General features: G+C 42.2%; 3 protein-coding genes across 4 annotated transcripts in view; 1 reads left to right on the top strand and 2 right to left on the bottom strand.

Annotated features, from left to right (window-relative positions):
• LOC123507677 (protein O-linked-mannose beta-1,2-N-acetylglucosaminyltransferase 1-like) overlaps positions 1-11,718 on the bottom strand; it is a 12,818-nt gene extending 1,100 nt beyond the window's left edge. The window contains exons 1-13 of one of the 2 annotated variants that reach the window (XM_045260792.1): positions 9,755-11,718; positions 8,859-8,959; positions 8,301-8,507; positions 7,609-7,831; positions 7,273-7,400; positions 6,973-7,186; positions 6,575-6,698; positions 5,481-5,679; positions 4,570-4,754; positions 3,813-3,921; positions 2,219-2,296; positions 1,996-2,105; positions 1-771 (exon numbers count right to left, since the gene is read on the bottom strand). The exon at positions 1-771 is cut by the window's left edge and continues 1,100 nt beyond it. In XM_045260792.1, coding sequence (XP_045116727.1) covers positions 552-771; positions 1,996-2,105; positions 2,219-2,296; positions 3,813-3,921; positions 4,570-4,754; positions 5,481-5,679; positions 6,575-6,698; positions 6,973-7,186; positions 7,273-7,400; positions 7,609-7,831; positions 8,301-8,507; positions 8,859-8,942 — 1,881 coding nt within the window. In that variant the 5' untranslated portion in view covers positions 8,943-8,959; positions 9,755-11,718 and the 3' untranslated portion in view covers positions 1-551. Of the gene's footprint in view, positions 772-1,995; positions 2,106-2,218; positions 2,297-3,812; positions 3,922-4,569; positions 4,755-5,480; positions 5,680-6,574; positions 6,699-6,972; positions 7,187-7,272; positions 7,401-7,608; positions 7,832-8,300; positions 8,508-8,858 lie in introns of both variants that reach the window. The other variant, XM_045260793.1, reaches the window with a different exon arrangement.
• Positions 1-23,793, top strand: part of LOC123507679 — a 367,512-nt gene that overhangs the window by 68,014 nt on the left and 275,705 nt on the right. The gene's annotated exons all lie outside the window — the stretch shown is intronic.
• Positions 12,121-22,072, bottom strand: LOC123507676 (protein O-linked-mannose beta-1,2-N-acetylglucosaminyltransferase 1-like). The gene is made up of 12 exons (XM_045260791.1): positions 21,507-22,072; positions 20,892-20,971; positions 20,203-20,409; positions 19,489-19,702; positions 18,868-18,992; positions 17,156-17,369; positions 16,628-16,751; positions 15,079-15,277; positions 14,380-14,676; positions 13,792-13,869; positions 13,134-13,243; positions 12,121-12,567 (listed from the first exon to the last, which is right to left on the bottom strand). Exons 1-12 carry the CDS (start codon positions 21,823-21,825, stop codon positions 12,384-12,386), a joined length of 2,151 nt encoding a protein of 716 aa, XP_045116726.1. The 5' UTR covers positions 21,826-22,072; the 3' UTR covers positions 12,121-12,383.

The raw sequence follows: 23,793 nt of genomic DNA, 5'->3' as shown, positions 1-23,793 counted from the left end.
GGAGGGAAGAGATAGTAGAAAGGATTTGCAAGGAAAGGTTTGTGTGATCTGGTGAATTATTGAATTTCAAGTGTAATTATATGAGTGACGGAGTGTGATGGAGAGTGAGGGAGTGTGAGAGTGTAAGGGAGTTTATTTTTTATTGGTACATTATTATATCATTAAGAAATGGTCATGTATTTGTGTCACAGGTTTAATCACTTGAAATTTATGTGAATTAATCTGTCTGTCCATTTATTTACTTACCTATACATCTATCAAACTATTCACCAATCTGTTTGTATATTTGAGAGATTGTCTGGAGTTGAGAGACATTTTTCTACTTTAAAGGCTACCAAATAACTGTGTGTCTATCCATCTATCTATCTATTTATTTATCTATCTTTATCATTTGACTATCTATCTATCAATCAACTTATCTAACAAAAGCAAAGACTAAAACAAGAGTACCATATAATAATCCCTTCTTTTATCTATATATCTAGTTTACAATTCTCTCTTTTATCAACCTATCTAGCATCTTCCCACTCTGAATACCACTACCTACTCCTCTATCTACGCAAGGCATCCTCCGTGGGGGGCGGGGCGCTACCTCCCGCTGTATAGTTCACAATGTACCTATTCTCAAGGGCGAACTCCTGCTGGGGGTCCTGCGGGGGAATCCTGAGGGCGTAGGACACCTTGAGGGCTGGCTTCATGATTGGGTTTTCAAGGGCGTATTGATAATCTTCTTCTTTTGGGTGGTAGATTACTTTTCGACGCCCTGGCCGGCTGTGGGAGAGTCAATGGTATGAAAAAGGAGGGAAAAACAGAAAAGGAGGGAAAAACAGGAAAAAAAAAACAAGACATAAGATCGTAAGAAAATAAAGGAAGCTACAAAAAAAAAAAAAAAACTGATAATCTGGCAGGCTGTGAGCGAAGAAAGAGAGAGAGGTACTGATATGAAAAAGGAGGGAAAAACAGAAAAGGAGGGAAAAACAGGAAAAAAGCATGACATAACATCGTAAGAAAATAAAGGAAGCTACAAAATAAACACTGATAATCTGACAGGCTGTGAGCGAGGAAATGGAGAGTCAATGATATGAAAAAAGACCAAAAAAAAAAAAAGGAAAAACAACACACAAGATCGTAAGAAAATAAGGGAAGTTATAAGAAAAGACTATGAAGCTCTTTTTTTCAGGTGTGTGGAGTTTTTGGGTAGTTTTGGAGAGGTTGTGGAGTGTTGTGAAGGTGTGTATAAGAGTGTAAAGTGTAAGTGAAGGTGTCTGCAGGTTTGGAATGAATTTAGAGGAGGTGTAGGGTGGTTGTGCAGATGTGGGAGGTGTGGAGGAAGTGTGGAGTGGCTACGCGTGATGTGGATGATGATGTAACTGTTTTTCTTTATGTAATTGATTATTCGTTTCTTTGTCCCTAATTACATTCTATTACTTGCTTCCTCTTCCTGTTCCCACCTCCTCATTCTTTTCTCCTCTTCTCATTTCCTCTTCCAACGTCTCTCATCTCTGTACCTTCTTTCTCTCCTCATATTAAGTTTTCTTCTTCCTCCCCATTTCCCTATTCTCCTTTGTCTCTTCTTCTCTTTTCTTTCTTTTACACTTGTTTTTATATCATTTATCTCTAATTTTCCAGTCTCTTCTCTTTCTATCTCTTTTATTTCCTTTTCTCTTCTTTCGTTTTCCTTACCCCTGATATATTGATTCTTTTCTCTCCTTCTCTTTGTGTCTTCTTTTTTTCCTTCCTTCCCATCTATTCCCCTCACGTTCTGAATTTCTATCACATGCATTATATTCCCTGCTTTTCTTTCCTCAGTTTGTTTTCCATTTTACTTCTTGTCCATTCCTGCTACGTCCTAATTTTATCTTTATTTATATACCTTTCCCTCTCTTTTAACAAACTCGTCCTTATATCCCCTCTGTTCCTTTCTTTTACATTCACTGGAGGGTGAGGAGAGAGCCTTCTGCTTTAGTACATAACTCTACAATATATCACACTCACCAGTACGGAGACACAGGACACGCCACCAGGTAGACTTGGTTACCGAAGAAGGGGAAAGTTATCATCATCCTCAAGTTTTCGTGGATGTCTCTGTCATTTATACCAAGACACTATGGAGGCAGAGGGAGAGAAGAGTATTAGTTGAGATGTACGTGGACTGTGAGGCTCTTTTTACTTTGTTTTTGGCTTAGGGTTTGTCTCATTCTCCACTCCAAGCACTCACCGTCGCCACAATCTCATAAGCGCGGTGCCTCCTGTTTTCGTCCGGTTGGTAAATGTAGATCACGTACGTCTTGTTGGTCTGGGTAAGAATAGAACATAAGAACATAAGAGAAGGTACAAGAAGCCGTCAAATACGCACGTGGTAGTCTCTGTATAAATCATGCCTGCCTATTTCTCTTTATCTTCACCTATAAAGTTATTTGCTCATTTAAAGGTCTGTATAGAACCACATATGAACCACACATCATAAGATCATAAAGGAAACTGCAGGAAATTATTTGATATACACGTGACAATCTCTATATAAACCATGATTGTCTATTTCCACCTGTCATCCTCTTCTATAAACTAGTCTGACGTTTTAACCTCTTCAATATTGGGACACATTTTTACCTAGAGATTTGTGTAAGATTACACCATTTTATTGATATTAGGAAGAGTCGATAGAGATCTAAAGATTAATGGCCAGAGTCTTCACTATTTTTAATCCCCCACATATTTTTCTGAAGCAGTATAAAATCACCATATAGTTACCAGAATGAATATGGAAACACGTGATGGTACTTATTTTTTTATGCAAGAGGGGGAAGCTGGCCAAGGGCAAAAATAAAAACTAAAAAAGGCCCAGTTGATTGTGTGGGAATTAGAATAGTAAATAGTCTGGCCATTAATCTTCTGACCTCCATAGATCCTCCCTGATGAAAATTAAATCGTCTGATCATACCCGTAACTCAAGGTAGAAATGTGTCACAGTTCTGAAGGGATTAAAGCTTCCGAATGTCTCGACACGAACAAACTATTTGCGGGCTCTATACTATTATTCGAGAACTAATTTCTTCGTATCTCCTCCTTGAATAACTTTATTAACCCTTAACCTATTATTTTCTGCCCATTTTTGTGTGATAAATATTGTTCATTTGTGGCATAGCATTTTGTCATTCTTGTCACTTTCCTTGTCAGTTGATTATCCTAAAGACTTCCTTACAATTTCCCTGCAATATTTTCTAATTCTTTTTCTTCCTCTTATTTTGTTGCCTCGCCTCTCACCTCCAGTCTTCCCGCCATTCCTTCTCTCCCACTGATGTCTCGCCTCTTCCCGCTGCCTCCTGCTGGACTGACAACCCTTCCTCCCGCCCTCCTACTGGCTCTACACTCCTCCTCCCGCCCCCTGCTGCTCCTACGCCCCCTCTCACGCCCCCCCTCTACTTACCCCCTCCTGTTCTCCTTGCCACTTTCATCCCTGTGAAGTTTCTTTTTTTAAGGTTTACATAACCTTATTGGAATTTATGGAGTTTAAATGGCATTTGTTGAGGTGTTTGGTTGAACGATGTTGAAATTATAAAACGGCGATGACTGAGAATTGGAAAAAAAGGAAATAAAAATGAGATTCTTGAGTACTTCTTGAGTGTGTTCTGTACATGACAGGATTTTTAAATTCTTATCAGTGATCACTGTTTCATTTTCTATCATCTATTTGCTATTTTGCTTTATGTTGAAATCACTCGTTATTATTTATTATTTCCTTAACCTCCAAACGTCCAACATTATTTCTTATTATCATTTTTATAGTCGATGTGAACTAGTGCGATGCTGACCTTGTGCGTGGGGACGGGGGTGACCTGGCAGGGGTGGCGGGTCAGGGGCACCACCTCTGCCTCTTGTAGGTCCTGAAGGAGGCGGGCCTCGTACTCCGCCTCACTTGCGCTGCGGCCAAAACTCCCTCATTAGCGCCTCGCCTCACCTCTTGTTCCTTAATGAGTCTTAATTGGATGAGTTGTTTTTGGGCAGTGATTAAGTTATATGCAAAGATTCCTTGTATTTAGATTAGTTCCTCACCGGTTCATTGTTAATTATTTAGTTTTAAGTGGATGTTTTTTTTTTCTTCTATTGATTGTTTTGTTGTATATAAAGATTTCTTAGCTTTGCATTAACATTTAACCTGAACTTTTGCCTCTTAATGACTTTGGGACAGGTTTGTTGCTTTTCTATTACTCTCTTACATGAACTGAAGTGTTTGTTAATGGTTTTCCAAGGAATGTGTTTTTTTTGCCAAGCTATTCTTTTATATGTAGAAAGAAAGCTACTCAAAGAAACAAAAACTAAGGGAGATGCAAAATTAGTTTACCTGTCGCCTGTAGCATAGTCACAGTCACCTGTCTAAATGGAGTGGCTTAATTAACTCACCTGTCATTGTCACCGTCACACCTGTCTGAATGCACTGAACAAACTATTTATCTCTCAGTTTCGTCACGTCACACACACCTGTCTAAATGCATTGAATAACTTTATCTATCCATTCCCCGTCTCACCTCACTAAATGGGTAGGCTTGATAATCACCAGCCCACACTCACCTGTCCACATCGAGCGTCACGTTGGCTAAGGTGTTGATTGGCTGGCTGGAGAAGAGCACCTGGTCAAACCCTGAAATGTGCACTCCACCTCCGCCCATGTGTCGCGTCCTAGGCACCTCGGGGATCAGCATGTCTCGCGCCCCCATCAACCGCGCCCGCACCCACCAGTCCCACGAAGCGCCCGTCTGTAGGGAGAGGAAGAAGGGGAGGATGGTCTCGTTTTCTGTGTCCTTTTCCCATCACGACGAGTAGGTTGGGAAAAAAACACGTTATTCATATCTAATTTACCGTCTCGTGTTTATTTCTCGTTAGTCAAGAAGATGAATATGAGAGTAGCTATTTATCGTCTATTTTTTATCTCATGTTTATCTAGTTACTGAGTGAATCAATAGAAAATGTTATCCGCTTCTTTTTATTCATTTTTCTATCAGATTCATTCAACTTATTCAAATATACACATACCCATTAACTATCCTCTAAACCCATTTAAACATCTTATCAAAGCGGTGGCATAGTGGATAAGGTGGTGAGCGTGGGATCGGGCAGATGTCCACGCGTAGGTTCGAATCCCACCACGTACAGCCTTAAAACACTTTGCCATTTGTCGAGTGGTTTAAAGTCACCTACATATCACCATGATACCCAGGTTCTAGGTGGTTACACTCAAGATGAGCTTGGGTGGTGATATGGGCCCTAATATGGGTACCACTATAAATAAAATTGCCAGCGCCACTATGGGCGGAAGCTAAACAGCGCTTCCCATACACTCTTCAAGTGTGCCTACAGGCGCTATAGGCCTTACCGTAAAAAAAAAAAAAAAAAAATCCAACCCCATCCAAACCATCCAAACCTATTCTGACTCCTTCCGCATCTCACCCGGCCGTGTTTGTGACCTTGCCCGTGTTACTGACCTGGTTTAGCGGTACCCAGCCAGCCAGCATCTCCGCGGCGGCCTTGCGTGTGATCATCCAACCGTATCCGGGAATGCCATGCGCCCGGTAAAGCCGTCGAGGGTCCTGGGCAGTGTGCGGGTAAGAGTTGTAGTTAAAGGCGTTGACGAAGAAGAGGTACGGGTCAGATTTAAGGAGCGCCGCGGTCTGTTGGAAGTACCTGCGGGTGGTGGTGGTATTAGTGATGTTTGAAATGCATAACAAGTTTAGTGGTAACAATGGTGGTGATGGTAGTGGTGATTTGTTTTTTTATGCACGAGGGAAAAACTGGGCAAGGGCAACAACCATATATATATATATATATATATATATATATATATATATATATATATATATATATATATATATATATATATATATATATATATATATATATATATATATATATATATATATATATATATATATATATATATATATATATATATATATATATATATATATATATATATATATATATATATATATATATATATATATATATATATATATATATATATATATATATATATATATATATATATATATATATATATATATATATATATATATATATATATATATATATATATATATATATATATATATATATATATATATATATATATATATATATATATATATATATATATATATATATATATATATATATATATATATATATATATATATATATATATATATATATATATATATATATATAAAGGCCTATTGGATTGCCAGATCCCTTTAAAGACATAGTAGATAATGTTGGTGGATGTAGTGGTGATACAGTATTGGTAATAATGGTGTTTCTTGTGGTATAGAAGTAGTAGTAGTAGTAGTAGTAGTAGTAGTAGTAGTAGTAGTAGTAGCAGTAATAATAGTAGTAGTAGCAGTAGTAGTAGTAGTAGTAGTAGTAGTAGTAGTAGTAGTAGTAGTAGTAGTAGTAGTAGTAGTAGTAGTAGAGCCAGTTCTAGCTTCAGCCCCACCCTCTATCACTAACAGCAAGAAATATTTCATTGGTGAGATGCAAAACCTCCCGCCAAACATTGCCACACCGCCTCGCCACTCACGGGATGAAGTCCGCGGCCAGCACAAGGTCGTCCTCCAAGATGATGGCGAGGTCAGCTTCCGGGTGGAGCTGGAACACTTTCTCCAGCGTGAACCTGACGTGTTCATTGACCCGCTGCGAGGTGCCTGCAGGGAGGGCGAACCGCAGCGCGAATGAGTGAGGTGGGCAGTGGGTGGTGGTGGTGATGGTATGGGTAGATGAAGCGGGATTAAGGTAGGGAGGGAGGGGGTGAGACCGAAGCGAACAAGAGTCAAGGACATTTCAAGGAATCTGTGGTGATGACGAGTGAATACTGATGAGGAAGAGCGTCATTATGTGTCTATTCTTATAGCATCTTTGAGTTCATTAAAAACGTCACATGAACACCTTCCCTTCCAGAGTGTTGTAATGACCTCTGACCTGGCGTGGCGGGGTTTTGGTGCTCCACGAGGGGCACCCTGAGCAGGGCCGCCAGACTGCGCGCCTCGGGGCTGTGGCCGTCAACGAAGATCGTCACGGGCGTGTCGAGGCCACCGGGGCTCGCCCACAGCTGGCCCAGCTGCCGCACCACGCGGGACAGGCGCCGCGCCGTCACCACCGCCACGGGGATTACCTCTTGCGCGGCGTAGGGCACCTGGGACGCGGGTCATTAGCACCTGTGTCATGTTAGTCGCGTTAGTCACTGTATGGCACAAACCAACGAGCTGTAACGAGTCTCACAGGCGAGGCGTGGCGCGGCGACCAGGGCGGCTCGTGGCAGCTGCAGAAGGCGCCGTATCCGTCGTAGGTGCGGCAAAAGGTGGCGTGCTCCTCCATGCCGGGCGCCGCGTGCCACGTACATCTCTGACCTGACGGACAAAATGTTTTCTTGTTAGGAAGAGAGTTCTTATCTCAGTCCCAAATGTTGCATGTCATGCATAGCCATCAGGGAATAGCCACGGGCACATAACTGGCTTATTTCTTTGGCTGGAGCTTGAAAATGATTATGAAGGCTTGACCTTCACATAGCCACACACTGAGGAGGACTGGCAGTCTCCGCGTCGTGCCGCCACTCACGTCGCCTACGGGGAATGATGAGACGCAGCGATACCGGTGACGCCTGCCTGCTGGGTGACCCGTGGCTGTGGGGGATGATGGTGAGGCCCTCGCCCGCCACACCCTTGCCCTTCCATGCCGCCATGCACCACGCCTCATCCTTGGCCAACCGTTCCGCGAAGACTGAGCCAAAAGACGCCAGTTGCCGTGTCACCTTGTGCCCCAGGTACATGGTGAACTCCGGCTGGGGGAGTCATGGAGGAGAGGGAAGGCATGGGAGTCACCAGACGTTCAAGAAGAAAAACATGATAAGCAACTTTTCCGTTGACACTAGAATGTCTTTTCATTAAGTATACAAGAATGTGTTGCTATGTTTCCTATGTAATCTCTAGTAATCAGCGTCACTGTATTTCTTCATGAGCATAGTGAGAAGTCAAGCAACACACAACGTTCTTCTCTTTGTCTAATTTTCCTCCGACCATAAGTCCTTTCTGATCAGCAATGAGTCTATCAATTGCCATGGCTTGTGAAGAGATTATTGGCGTGTTACAGGACTTAAGGCTTTGGAAAGCCCTTCAAAAATTAAAGAAAATTAATAAATCAGTATATAAAATAAATAATGAAGGGAGTGGATCAGGTTACTCGACTTCTCATCACCATTCACACTACCATCACCATCACTCTCACCATCACCCTGGAGACTCAGCACTCACCAGACCCACGAGGAGCAGCAGCCTTCCTTCGCCGGCGTCCCGCAGCGCCTGAGCCACCTGGCGGCTGCTCTCAGGCTGCCAGGTGAGGAAGGTCTGGCTACGCATCACCGCGCCTGACCTTTCATCGAGGGTCACCAGGTGGAGCCCCGCGTGGAACCGTACCACCTGGCCTTGTATTGACTCTGTTTGGTTCAGGATGTGGAATACCTGCGGGTGAGACAGAAAGAGACGTTGCTAGGTTAGACTGGTTAAGCTTTGTTAGGTTAGACTGAGGCTATCATCCGGCTAGTGGTGTTTGGTGAGGTTATGAGGTTAGGTTAGGTTATATTAGGATGAAATGCAGGCAATAGTATTGGGTGAGGTTACGAGGTTACGATAGGCTGAAATGAATGGCGAGTGGTGATGTGTGAGGTTAGGAGGTTACGTTAGTTCGATTAGTGTGAAGTGAACATCCGGGCACAGTGTTGGCAGCTGCTTGGCCGGAGACTCAAGAGCAAAGTAAACACGCGTAATCTGGCCGCGATAACTTCCCCTCGCTAAGTTTGGGTTGAAACTGACCTTCACCCCGTCCACTCGCACCTCCAGCCCCGCCGCCCCCACTGCCGCCTCCACCACCAGCACGCCCAAGTGACCCACGCCCATGCTCTCTGCCTCGCCTTCTGTGGAGAATAGATAGATGGATAGATTTTAGATTTTATTGACCACAGAAATATAAACTGAATAAAACAATAAGGTTATGGTTCATTCATTAATGAATTATTTGATGAAAGGAAACGTAGATAACAAAAATAGCAACAAATGATAATAGAAAATAAGAACGTGATAACATTTGATTATTCCAAAAAGGAATAAAAGTTTAATATAAAGTTATGACTCAAAGACAAAAAGTACACGCTACAAAATAAGAACATCAGGTACTCTAAAAACTTACTAAGAAATCTTTAGAAAACTAATCCCCAGTGAAAATAAATGAAAAGATGAAAAGGGAAATAAAAGAATGTCTGATCTTGCGAGTATAAATGCACGTATATCGGCACTGAATTCTGTAGCATTTTTATATTCTTACTCATGCGAAGTGTTTCGATTCTTTGATGTACTGAGGCAATTGACGTCACGGTAACGAGGTCATGTAACGCTGGGAATAGTGGAGTTAACATTATGAATTATCCAGACACGAGATGAGTAAAAATATTCATAGAAAGAAAAATGTTAGAGTAAAAATATAGTTAGAAGATAGAAAAAAAAACTATGTAAAATAAAAAAATGATCCCTCAATAGCAAACAATCCTTTTTTCATTCATTTTGCAACATTAGGAGGAGTCATTCACTATTTCGATATATTTATACATACATTAATTCAAATCCTTCCACATCCAATATTCCCGCCACTCCACCCTGTCATTGCACATGATAGAAGTATTCATTAATTATCAGAGCACAGGTTTGAGTCTCACCTGTTGCTGCTGCTGCTTTTTGCCTTCCCCTGCCCGCTAGGTGGCTCTGTAAGGTGCTCTGGTTGTGGTGGTGGTTGCGGTTGTGTGTGTCAGTGTAATGGTGGATGTGAATTTGCTTATTGTTGTTGTTGTGGTGGTGGTGGTGGTAGTGGTGGTAGTGGTGGTGGTGGCTGTGATTTTTCTTATTGTGGGTTGGGTACTTTTTTGTGGTGTGCTGTTGGTTGTTGTTGTACTGTTGTTGTTGTTGTTGTTGTTGTTGTTGTTGTTGTTGTTGGTTAGCAATGTAATGACTTTGAGGTAAATTGTAACGAAGGCTGCTAAGATCACAAGTGTTCTGAAGTGTCGTGGTGCTACCATGATCACACACACACACACACACACACACACACACACACACACACACACACACACACACACACACACACGTCCTTACCACAACCTTGCAGTTACTCTCAACACACCAACACTGATAGCAACACCAGACACACTTCGAGACACAACAAGTCACCACACACACACACCACAGAAGGTCACACGCACACCACCACCGCACACTACACGCACCACACCACTCACTCTCTCTCACTACCACACTAAGAGGTGCACAAAGGCTCCCACTCACTCTCTTCTCAGTTACCAGGAAAACTCTGAAGAATTTGGTGTTTTTACATGTATAGAAAAAAGGTTGCAAAGTCTCACTAACTTTATATTTAGGTTGCCATTCTTAAGAGATAAAAAAAAAGGAGTTGTTTAGTTGATGGGAGAATATTCCTTTGTGTGTGTGTCTGTGTGTATATGTGTGTGTCTGTGTCTGTGGATGTGTGTGTCTGCTTGCTTGCCTGTAGATCGCCACGTCATATCTCTCTCTCTCTCTCTCTCTCTCTCTCTCTCTCTCTCTCTCTCTCTCTCTCTCTCTCTCTCTCTCTCTCTCTCTCTCTCTCTCTCTCTCTCTCTCTCTCTCCACCCAAACACTAAACATTAAGGATAACATCGTTCAACTTATTAACATTTGCACACAAGACAAAAAGTCACATATTGACTCATCTATTTTTACTATTTTTCCCCTATTTGCTTACTAGTTTTTATTGTAGTGATTTGCACCTAAATGTTTGAGAAATGATGAGTTAGTGGTGAATATTTTAACTGTTTTGTGTGTACGAGTCTGTGTGTGTGTGTGTGTGTGTGTGTGTGTGTGTGTGTGTGTGTGTCGTTCAATATTATACACACCCGTCACACTCTTCCTCGTCGTTTTTGCCTCAGACAGGAAGTGAGGCGAGAATATGAAGTAGAATATAAAGCAGGAGTCTCGGCGTACTCAGCGAGGTGGCGTAGGTGGTAAACATTGGTTCCTTGTGTGCTGGGAAGACGCCTCTCTGTACTGTGTGTCTTGTTCTTTATATTCTGGCGGTTGGTGTCAGAGTTTCAATACGGTTATCGTCTCTTAGAGTTCATCTTTTCTCTACGTTTTCTCGTTTTCTTTGTTTTTTTTGGGGGGAGTTGAGCTTGTCTTTTTTTATATTTCTTATTTTGTTTAGTGTTTTGTATATTTCGTGTTTCTTTATACTTTATACTTTTGCTTTTTTTTATTTCAACTACTTTACAGAGGTTTAAAAGAACATGTTTTCTTTTTATATATTGCTATTTGAAAGTCTGCACTTGAATAGAAAAAAGGTTAAATATATGCATAAAAAATAATTGTCCTTCTTATAATTATCACATCACTTGAGTGGAAGGTCTCAACAGTTCAGATTTTCATTACATTTTCCTGCTTTGTTTATTTCTGGAGCTCATCTTTGTTTTTATAGATTTTTTTTTGTTCTGTAGAATTCACCATTTTCTTTACATTTTATATATTCCTCGGAGTTTCAATACGGAAGGATATACATGAAGGCATAACTCTTCATTCATCCAGCCTGGTCAGAACCCTTCCAAACACACACACACACACACACACACACACACACACACACACACACACACACACACACACACACACACACACACACACACACACCGCGAAGTGTAGTGGTTAGCACGCTCCACTCACAATCGAGAGGGCCGGGTTCGAGTCCCGGCGCGGCTAGGCAAATGGGCAAGCCTCTTAATGTGTGGCCCCTGTTCACCTAGCAGTAAATAGGTACGGGATGTAACTCGAGGGGTTGTGGCCTCGCTCTCCCGGTGTGTGTTGTGTGTTGATGTGGTCTCAGTCCTACCCGAAGATCGGTCTATGAGCTCTGAGCTCGCTAGGTAATGGTGAAGACTGGCTGGGTGACCAGTAGGCGACCGTGGTGAATTACACACACACACACACACACACACACACACACGAAATTATATATAGATAGAATTTACATGTGGGCTTTTCCCTTTTTATCATAATTTTATTCATTTAATTTTTGAAGTGTGCGGGTTTTTTTTTTTCTTTTTGGTATTTTTGTTGTCCTTGACCAGAACACTTCCTACATAAAGAACAAAGATGACACAGAATATATAAATAACTGAATATATAGAAAAACAAATATATAGATAAATGTAGAATAGAAAGGATGGAAAAATAAGCAAAACACAAATACATAAAACAACTAAAAAAATTAAAGGAAATGGAATCAAAGCGCATTCCAGCCACTCATCACACCTTCAGCATCACCTCGAACCCCGCCACGTTGTCCAGGGTCACTTCCTCCAGCAGTGAGCGAGGGGGGATGCGCCACATCTCCACCGCCAGCTCATTCGTATGGCGCCAGGAGTGTACCGTGGCGAACTCCAGGGCAGCTTTGGAGGGAGCGAACACCAGGCTGCGGGGCACGTCCACGCTGCAACACGAATGAAGAACAAGCATTGGATGACGTGAGAACATATAGGAGTATATAAGAATTGGTACCAAAAAGCAAGTGGGGCTGTAACGAGGGTATCTCTTAATGTATTTACTACTTACTATTAGGAAGAGAAGGATCAGGTAAAAGAAAAGAAGGAGGAAAAGAGAGGATGAAAAAAGAAGAGGAAATAAGAGCAAGAACGATGAAGAAGGAAAGCAATCATATAAAAAAAAGAGGAAGGGAGAAAAAAGAAAAAGAAAAGAAGAAAATAACTAGGACAAAAACAAGAACTAAGAAGAGAATGAATGAAAAAGGAAATATGAACAAAAACAAGTAAAAAATAAGAAATAAGAAAAGAAAGAATGAATAAGAAGCACCAATTATGAAAAAGAAGAGAAAAGAAAGAAAAGAAGAAAGAAAAAATAGAATCAAGAAAAGAAGGAAGAAAGAGAAAGAAGAAAAAAAAAAAAAAACAGCAGTGAGCTCGTTACTCCTCACGAACGAAGGGAAAGCGAAACAGGAGGAAGACAAGAGTGGGTCAGACACAGACGAAACAAGCTTACCAATACACGGAGCTGTAGCAGGAGACCAGAATGAGAGGCGTCTCGAAATACTTGAGAGAAAAAGTCGACCGGTAATTCTCGAAAAGTCCATTGTAATAGAAGCCCAAACACTGCAGGATAAAAAAAAAAAGGTAAATACATGAGGAGAAACATGAAGAAAAGAGGGAGGAGACAGAGGAAGAGGAGGAAGAGGAAAAGGAAGAGGAAGGGGAGGAAGTTCCATTAGCAGTCTTAATCGAGTTAGTTAGGCAAGCAGAAGATTACATTCTCCTCAAATTAGTTTATGGTCCATATTCAGAAACGCTTTGCTGTCTGTTTACGACTATTTTCCAAGACCACAGAGATGATTAGTCGGAATCTCAAGGGTGTTTCTCCGGTTCATAATGTAGAAACCTTAATAATCCTTCACTTAATAATCCTTCACTAATAATGATAAAAAATAAACGCTTGAAAACTCGTGCAGAATCAACTGAAGCTTTTTAAAAATTGAGGAGGTGCGGCGCAGAAGGTTTTATAATATAAACAAACGGTATATCACAAAAGTCACGTCGGGGCTGCGTCGCTGTTCCCTCCGTAGCCTCGTTAGCCGCCGTGTAATGTGAAGGGCGCGTCCCATCTGTTGCGGGGCTATTGGCGGAAGGCACTGTTCCGAACTCACCTTGCCCAGAACAGTGAAGGAGTCTGTGTTGCCTCCGTCTCCAGCGAGGCTGATGTAGATGATGTGGGTTATGTTGCTCTGGAGAGAGAGAGAGAGAGAGAGAGAGAGAGAGAGAGAGAGAGAGAGAGAGAGAGAGAGAGAGAGAGAGAGAGAGAGAGAGAGAGAGAGAGAGAGAGAGAGAGAGAGAGAGAGAGAGAGAGAGAGAGAGAGAGAGAGAGAGAGAGAGAAGAGAGAAGAGAGAGAGAGAGAGAGAGAGAGAGAGAGAGAGAGAGAGAGGAGAGGAGAGGAGAGGAGAGGAGAAGAAAAGAAAAGAAAAGAAAAGAAGAGATAACAACATTTATCATTATCACGTAGGAATTTGTCATGTTTTCCAACAAATTTTCCATTACAAACAAGCATCTTTTATTTAAAATTTACCTTGTCAAACTCAAACCTTGCGTTAATCATATATGTCTTTCATTTAGATTCAGAAAAAAAGTATCAACATTAACCATTACTTCTCTAATCCCCAAGTATCTTATTTACTCACCTTTATTAACCTACCAGTACCTGTGACTCGTAAATCTAACCTCAATACCTGTATCTCACCTGGTACTTGGGGACAGGTGAGGCAATACAAGGATGAGTGGTAACATGGACAACCTTCCCCTGCAGTATCTTAGCCATCAAATCAACAGAGTAAGCGGGGTCCCAGTGGCGCCGTAGGTTGAGGGTGGGCTGCGGCACAGTGTTGAGAGGCCGCTTGCTGTACGTAGACTCCTGTTCGAGCCCCGACACGTGCACGCCCGCCCCGCCCTCGTGTTTTGTGCGGGGAACCTCTGGAATGATCACGCTTGTCTGGTCCGTCATGAGTTTGTATCGTATGTACAGGTCCCAGTCTGCTTCCTGGTGGGCGGCGAGAGGAAGAGGAGGGAAATGGTTGGTGAGTGAGAGTGTGTGCCAGAATGGCAGGAGTGAGTGACTTAGTGAGTGAGTGAGTGAGTGACAAAAATGAGTGTTTAGGAAGCTGTAGGTGATTATAGAAAAAAATAGTAGTGAAACGATTAAGAAAAACGTAGAAAAATATTAAGTTACAGAAAATTTCAAATGGGTTTTGTAGGGAAATTAGCATTAAAAAGTTACCAGTGATATAAAACAAATATTGCAGTAGTTTGATAATGAAACAGTATAAAAAAATATATAGTTTAGAAACCAGTATGATGTAAGGAAAAAAATATCAAGACTAGCAGTTGAACAATATTAAAAGCAACAAACAGATACAAAGAGGAGGAACCCGCATGACGTTACCTTGTGGGGGGGCGGCCAGTGGGACAGCATGCGGGCGGCGGTGGGGCGGCGCGTCATCCAGCCGTAGTAAGGGTAGGACTGCACGCGGTAGATGCGGTGCGGGTCGCTGGCCGTGTGAGGGAAGGCGTTGTAGTTGTAGGCGTTGACACACAGGATTGACTGGTCCACGCTTAGGAGAACAGATGTCTGCTGGAAGTAACTGTGCAGGAGGAGAGGAGGAGGAGGAGGAGGAGGAGCAGATAAGTGAGAAGGAATAGTGATGTCAATATAATTCAAAGAAAAAAATATTATCATCATTATTAGGAGGGGGAAAGATGATAACATTAATAGTTTAACCCTCCGGATCAAGTTGCGTTTTAATAATTTTATTTCAAGTGAATTCATGTACATTTATTGAGTATCTTGGTTGTTCTCCTTAATTCATTGAGCTACCTATTGAGTAGAGTAAAAATATTCGCCTGAAGGGTATCTAGTTTTATGTGATTCCAACTTACAATGCCCTATTTTATGTTCCAAGAGACAGGCAGGACTGTTAGTGCTAAGAAAAAAAAAAAAAAAAAAGAGAAGGGAAAATGATGAGGTGATTTAGAACAAGAAACGAAGCAAAAAAAGAGGCAAACAAACATAAACTTACAAAACAATAGAAAAAAAAAAAACGAGAAGACATGAAGAAAAAAGTAACAAAGGAGCAGAGTCGTATTCAGATGGAGTTGGGTTTGTGAGAGCAACGCAGAGACGAGGGCGTGACAAACGAGCGGACCATTAATCACGCACAAGTGAGTCACCCTGTGTAACTGTTCAAGTGACGCGGATATTAATGACTTGAGGCTCACGCGCGACACCTGGAGACTTGCTATCAAAAGGTTAAAAGCTAATTCATGTACACGCTCCTTCTCTCTGTGGTAAAAGAAATTGTCGCGGCACTTGCTTATGTGTTGGTGATCATGAGTCTTTGAGTTGCTGGCCTGAGTTAAGTACTGGGAGCTGAGTAAGGCTGGTTGTTAAGAGTTATTGGAGAGTTATTTCAGAGTTACTTACTACTAGAGATATTAGATAAGTTTTTTAGTTGGTGAAGTTATGAAGGACTGTACTTATTAGGCGGTGAAGTTATTTGGTACTGGAGGTGTTAGATGTTTTTTAGGTGGTGAATTTAATAATGGCCGTTTTGTTAGACGGTGAAGTTATTTGTTATTGGAGATTTTAGATATTAAGTTTTTCTTATGTGCTGGCATTATTAGGGACTGTGGTTATTAGGTGTAGAAGTTATTTGGTATTGAAGTCGTCTGATACTAAGATCATTAACAACTAAAGTTATTACATACTTCAGATACGTATTGAGATTATTAGCTATTAGGCAATTTAGGCGATAAGAACAAAAAGGTAACATGTTTTTCCCTTTCCACTACTAAAAGAAAGAAAAAAAACCGAAATAATTGAGTTATTAAGTTTAGATAGAGATTCGTAATAAAAAAAAATTGTTAGTGTTATTTTAATCTCCACATCGACGACTAAAACACACCACTCTCTTGACTTAGTTTCATTGACTCACCTGATGAAGTCGTTAGAAAGCACCAGGTCGTCCTCTACGAAAATGACTTTGTCCACGTCAGGGAAGGTATCGAACATTGTCTGTATGGAGAATTTGACGTGCTTGTTCACTCTCTCTTTGGTGCCTGAAGGAGGGAAGCAGGGTGATTATTTGCTCCTCTTGAGTGGTACTGGATGTTTTCACGTGTTTTTAGGGTGTTCATTTTTCAGGGAAGCTTTTGAAAGTGCATTCAGTGTTTTATTTTTCTGTGTGTGTCATATTTCGTATTTTTTTCTCTCTTTGTACTGTTTTAACGAATTTTGTGGAAGTGTAGTGAAATTTTAGTGTATTGTAATTATTCATCTGGTGTGAGAGAGAAGAAGAAAGGAATTAGTTAAGTAAAGTAGCTACGTTTGGTTGAATTTAGTCAATTTAAGATTAGTGAGGTTAGATATTATGAAGGAGGGAATTAAAAATGTGTGTGTGTGTGTGTGTGTGTGTGTGTGTGTGTGTGTGTGTGTGTGTGTGTGTGTGTGTGTGTGTGATCACCTTGCGTGGCTGTATTATTGTGCGTCACTACGGTAATATTGAGTAGTCTCCCTAAAGCCTCCGCCTCGTGGTGCGCGCCGTCCACCAGCATCACGAGGGGCGTCTGGCTTCCCCCGGGGTTCTCCCACAGCGTCCTCACCTGCTGGGCCACCTTCGGGAACCTGGAGGCTGTGATCAGGGCCACGGGGATCACCTCTTCCATGGACAGGTGTGGCTGGGGTGGCGGGGGAGTAGTGGGGAAGAAGAGGTTCTTTTATCGTATTATTGATTTATTTGACATTTTTTGCCGCTTTTTTACTTTTTCGATTTGAATTTTGATTTTATTTCATGTTGACATTTGCTCTTCAGGTTTATGATTTTTTTTTGTTCAGGATTTTATGTTTCAAGTTTTAGGGTAAGTTTAAAGTTTATGTATTTGTTCTAATTCGTTTTAGACTTTAGATTTTGGGTTAGTTTTCATGTTACAACCTTTGTTTAAGTTTTGGAAAAGAAGCATTCAAAATTTTCAGTTCTTAGATTTAAGGTTTCAGTTTTTAACCCCTTCAGTACCATGACGTGTTTTCATACTAATTCTAGTTACTATTTGGCGTTTTTATACAGCTTCAGAACTTATATAGGGATTAGAATAGTAAAGACTCTGGGCCATTAATTGTTTGACCTTCATAAACCCTTCGTAATGCAAATAAAATCTTCTAATAGTACCCAAAAATCAAAGTAAAAATGCGTCTCAGTACTAAGGAACCAATTTTTCATAGAGCAAGTTAAAGTGAGATGAAAGAAAAAATGAGAAGTTACTAAATGACATGAGCTATTTGAATTGCCTTGGAAACGTGAAAAAAATATAACTCCACTTCATCAACTTCAGCCCAGTCTTGCAAGTAGAGGTGTGAGGGCGTGAGTGTAAAGGTGTCAGGGTGCGAGGGTGTAGGAGTGTCAAGGTTGAGTCAGGGTTGGGCCGTGTTGTCAGGTGTGAGGATGTAGGAGTGTCAGGGTGAAAGGCTGTGATCTCAATCCTTCCTCACTCTAATACCACGATTTGTTGTACCCACGGCTGAATGTTACGTGTCCTCTTTTTGTGATATAAGACATAGAAGCCAATATTCAGGCCATCCCAAGCATGTCTCTTCCCTGCGACCCTGAGCAAGATTTATGTGCCGTCGTGTCCCTGATAAGTAAACCCTGACAACCTGAGCAAGGCCAGGTAGTATACAGTCGAGGCCATAAGTCTGTGAACGTATCACTCTTAGTTCAACTGTGCTTAGTCTCGTTCTGAGGTGAAGTTTGATGAGGTCAGATTAATTGAGGTGAGGTGACGTTTGGTTGGGTACGTGAAGAGAGGTTAGACAAGGTTATTTTGGGTTAGGTTAGGTTAGGATAGTTTAAAGTTTGGTTAGGTTTGCATAAAGTTATTTTGAAATTGTCAGCAGATCCGATGACTTATGTTTCATGTAAGAGAAGCTTTAGCCAAGAGAGAGAGAGAGAGAGAGAGAGAGAGAGAGAGAGAGAGAGAGAGAGAGAGAGAGAGAGAGAGAGAGAGAGAGAGAGAGAGAGAGAGAGAGAAATGTAAAAAAAAAAGAACCACCGAAAATGCCTCCCAAAGTGGAATGGTTAAGGAATATCCACATTATTAATAGTGCCTTTAAGATAATGAGGAAAAGCCATAAACACAACAATAGGGACAGGTTGCTTGGCGCTTCCACCCCGCTACTCACTGAGGCGGTGCGGTTCAGGTGGACGGGCCTCTGACAGTCACACATCTCACCGTAACCCTCGTAGGTCTCACAAAACTCCATCTGAGCGGCAAATTTCGTGTTTTGGTACCAGGGACAGTGGCGCTCTGTTGAGGAAGGGTTGCACTGAGATATATAGAAAATAAGAACATAACGTAAGAAAATAACGGAAGTTACAAGGGTTTAGTTCTTACACGTTGCAGTCTTCCTATAAAACCTCCTTTAGCCCATAAATTCCTGTGAAAAGCCCAGATGGTATAAAAAAACTTACTTACCTTTTTGTACCTATCATCCACATTCATAAATCGGAACTTGCAGGGCTGAACTGGGAAAATGTGTTATGGTGAAATGCTTTGCTTATGATGCGTAGCAAAAATAAAATCGTCCAGTAGAAATAATAGATATAACTGTAATTGCCTTTGATTTCTTGGCTTCTTACTATATGAGTGTCAGCGCCAAAGGAGAGGTCAGGAAAGGGTCATCAAAAACTGGAGGATAATTGTCTTGAAACTTCCCTATTGAAAAAGTCATAGAAAGGAGGAAATAGAGAAACAGGAAAGGAGTTTCAGTCTCGAAAGTCTAAGGATTTAACATAGTTCTCACCTGGGTAGCGAGGGAGACTGACGGAGAAGGTGAGAGGAGACACAATCTTCGACGTGTAGTTCCTGGCAGTGATGAGAGTTTCGAAGAGCGCCCCGTGTCCCTTCCTCGCTAGAAACACCCACGCCTCCTCCTTCACCGCCTTCAGTCCCTGCAGCGCCCCGAGGTTTTTGAGTGCCTTCGTGCCTTCTACATTAAGCCAACTGAGGTAGTCCGGCTGCAGGGAAGGGCGGAGGGGCGGGTGAAGGTAGGTATTATGCTCTCTTAAGCACATATATACACGCACACACGCAATATACCGTACCAAGCGCCAGCACTATCTAACTCTTCTGTAGAGACTTTAGAGCCTCCGTCAGTGCTCTTACACACACACACACACACACAGTGGTTAGAGCGCTGGTTTCACAAGCCAGAGGACCGGGGTTCGATGCCCCGGCCGGGTGGAGATATTTGGGTGTGTCTCCTTTCACGTGTAGCCCCTGTTCACCTAGCAGTGAGTAGGTACGGAATGTAAATCGAGGAGTTTTGACCTTGTTGTCCCGGTGTGTGGTGTGTGCCTGGTCTCAGGCCTATCCGAAGATCGGATATAATGAGCTCTGAGCTCGTTCCGTAGGGTAACGTCTGGCTGTCTCGTCAGAGACTGCAGCAGATCAAACAGTGAAACACACACACACACACACACACACACACACACACACACACACACACGCAACTTACCGCACCGAGCACCAGCACCAGCCGCCCTTCCTGTAGTGCCCTCAGAGCCTCCGCCAGCATTCTATGAGCCGTTGGTTGCCATGTAAGAAACTGTCGCGTCTGCATCATCTTGCCGCTACTCTGGTGAAGGGCGATGATGTGTACACCTGCATGGTACCTCCGCTGCTCCCCCGCCCACTCTCTCAGGATGTTACGCCTTTTGTACACCTGCAGAAAGGAGAGAAAGACTGGTCATTATTTTGAAAACTCTCTGCGTCTTACCACCAGTACTTTTAATCGGTTCTAAGGGAAGTTATCTGTTTTTTTCTTATTCTTAAACCTTTTCTCGTCTTATCGCAGCCCTTTCAATAGGTTATAAGATAATTTTAGGAAGTTTTCTATTTTTCAAAGGAATTTTCTTTTATTCTATTAATAGTTTTAAGGATTTTGAAGTTTTATCTTCCCGCTGCTACGTTGAACAGTCTGTGCAAGAGCAAGTCGTCCGGGTTTTCAATGGTGTTGTCATGATTTCATTGGCCTTTGAAAACAAAAGCTATGAAATAATAAAGCATTTTAAGATAAGAACCAGAGAGAGAGAGAGAGAGAGAGAGAGAGAGAGAGAGAGAGAGACGCAGAGATCCTTTCCTTCCCTGTGTGTGTGTGTGTGTGTGTGTGTGTGCGTACGTATCTCCATGACCTGCCTCTCTCACCTCGCGTCCCTGCAGCCAGACAGTCACCCCAGTGTGGTCCACCGCCCCGGAGAGCTCCACCCAAGGCGCGTCTGGGGTGCCTAGGGGAGGGGGAATGGGGGAGAAGTTAGAAGGGGGGAGTGGAGTGATGTAGTGGCTAGGAGGGGATGGGAAGGGGGAGATAACATGGGGCATAGAGAACGTTAGGGGGGGATTTTTCAGAGAGAGAGAGAGAGAGAGAGAGAGAGAGAGAGAGAGAGAGAGAGAGAGAGAGATTATAAATAAGTCAGAAGGACAAAGTGAGTGAGCGTGAAAGAGAACGGTAGACTTAACTTTATTTATTCATTCATTCTCTCCATTCACTCACTCACTCATTCATCTCTGTCTCCTACTCACTCATTCGTTCCTGCTTTGGCCTCAGAGATCACGAACGAACATAAAGGAAGAACAAACACCAGCATACTTGTTGACTCCTAAACTACTACATAAAAAGGTGCATCATTTAATTATAGAGTAAAATATATTGGATAATAAAAGCAAGGGTAAAAATTCTCAATAAAAACAGAGAGAGAGAGAGAGAGAGAGAGAGAGAGAGAGAGAGAGAGAGAGAGAGAGAGAACAGCAAAAATACACTACCTTCCATTTTGTTTTGTCCATGTCCTGTTGTTTTCCAGTCTTCCACCAATATTTCCTGTCCTTTCATCTCATTTTCCACCTGATTTCCCAACAACTTTCGCCTTTGAGTCCTGAATCCTACATCCGTTTCCTTTCTTCCTTCCAAAACCTGCTTAGGACTTCGTGACACTTCCCTCCTTCGGGCACTTCCTTCGTCAGTAGCTTGTGATTCTATGTACGTCTTGAGGGCACTGTGAAGACTTCCTTGTACCTTCACCACCAGCACCACCACTACCACCAGCACCATCAGACAGCGCCACCACGACACCAGAGCCTTCATTGTTTGTCTGACGGAGGCGTGGTGTGGTCCCCTCCGCCCCTCCTGCAGAAGTTATCGATGGCTTGGTCCTGTCTTGTTATTGTGCTTGTTTGTGTGTCCTCTCGTCTCATTAGAGGCTTGGGACGGGCGGAGACGAGAGAGGGAAGGGAGGGCAGTGAGGGGAGGGCGTGGTTAGCGGAGGGAAGCAGAGGAGGGAGAAAGGGAGGGAGGGAGGGAGTACTTAAGTGTTGTGTCGGTAACTCACTCTCACTCCCTTTCTTTGGAGGGAAGGGAGGGAATGGAGAGGGGAAGGGGTGTTAGCATAAAGGGAGGGAGGAGGAAAGGAAAGGAGGGAGTGAAGGAAGGTGTACTTAGTGTTGTGTTGGTATCTCACTCTTAGTCTTTCTTTCTTCCTTTCTTGTTTGTCTGCTTGCTTGTTTTCTCTCTCTCTCTCTTAATTTATCCAGTGTGAAGACAATGGGAGAAAAAGGGATGGAAGGGTGAGTATTTACTGCTTTGTCTGCATCTCACTCCTACTTTCTTTCTTTCTTTCTTTTTCTTGTTCACTTTATCTCTCTCTGTCTATCCAGTGCCCTTCCTCCCTCCCCGTGTGGATGTGACGGGAGGGCGGCGTGCCATCTCTCACCTCTGACGTCAAACTGATGGCAGTCTTGTTCTATACACCGAAGGGAAATGCAAACCGATTCTGACTTTGCATTTCAATCCTCAAACTTTTATTTTTCTTTTCGTTTGATTTACTGATGTTTCAATATTTCCGTTTTCTGGTTCACTAGTCTTGTTTCTTTTCAATCTCTTATGTTTTTCTGTTTGTTGTTTTTGTCTGTCACATGTAGTTTGGTATCGTATATTTCTTTCTTGTCTTGTTCTTATCTGTCTGTCTGTCTGCCTGTCTGTCTTTCTAGTCTGATTTGGTCTGTTTGTCTCTGTCTGTTTGTCTGCATAACTTTCATACCACGTTGAGTCTTTGTCCGTCTGTTTATGTCACTTTTTTTTACTCTGATTGCATTGAGTTTCTTATCTTGTTTTGAATATTAGATTTCTTTTTTGGCATTCAGTTAGTTACAATCGACAGAAGGCGTGATATTTTCTCACTCAGTTATCTGGAAAATGAAATGCACTTTATGGTGATTGGAAGGAAAAAAATTGCATTAGTTTGATTATAAAGCAAGAGTTTGTCACACTTTATATGCAGATTAGGTGTGTGTGTGTGTGTGTGTGTGTGTGTGTGTGTGTGTGTGTGTGTGTGTGTGTGTGTGTGTGTGTGTGTGTGTGTGTGTGTGTGTGTGGGTGGGTAGGTGGGTGTCTGTGTGTGTGTGTGAATTACCGTCACCTTTAATTTTTGCATCTATCTAATTCTCCTTTGATAATAAAAAAGAAGTACCAAGAGCAGACACACACGCATAAAGTCATTACTACAACGTCCTTATCAAAACAGTCTAAGCAATTTACATGTAATTATATTATTTTCTTCCATTGAATCTTAAAAATGCCTTTCCAAACACAGTAACACAATAACACAGACCAACAATGCACAATTCAACTAAAACCAACACAGATTTGACACACATTCCCCACTGAAACACACACACACACACACACACACACACACACACACACACACACACACACACACACACACACACACACACACACAAACAGCCTGATCAACACACAGAAACACTCTCCAACAGCACCCTGCTTAACATTTCCCTTAGCACACATTCTTCACTGAAACAAAACCTATCACAACATTACAGCACAAAAACACACCAACACAAACCTGCAATACTACCTGAAAAACAACACAATTCCATCAAAACACACATACACAGGTACAACACAGCACAAAGCTCAACACAGTGTTCCCGGCACCTTCCATCACGAGGAACTCAAGATTAAGGTTGAGTTTTTTCCTGGTAGACACCTCACCTGTGTTGCTCGGGGCTGCCAGGTGAGCGCGGGGTAAAG

This window comes from Portunus trituberculatus, chromosome 23 (genome assembly GCF_017591435.1).
Source record: "Portunus trituberculatus isolate SZX2019 chromosome 23, ASM1759143v1, whole genome shotgun sequence".
NCBI lineage: Eukaryota > Metazoa > Arthropoda > Malacostraca > Decapoda > Portunidae > Portunus > Portunus trituberculatus.
The sequence above is the reverse complement of the archived record's forward strand: the minus strand, read 5'-3'. Positions and strand labels throughout refer to the sequence as shown.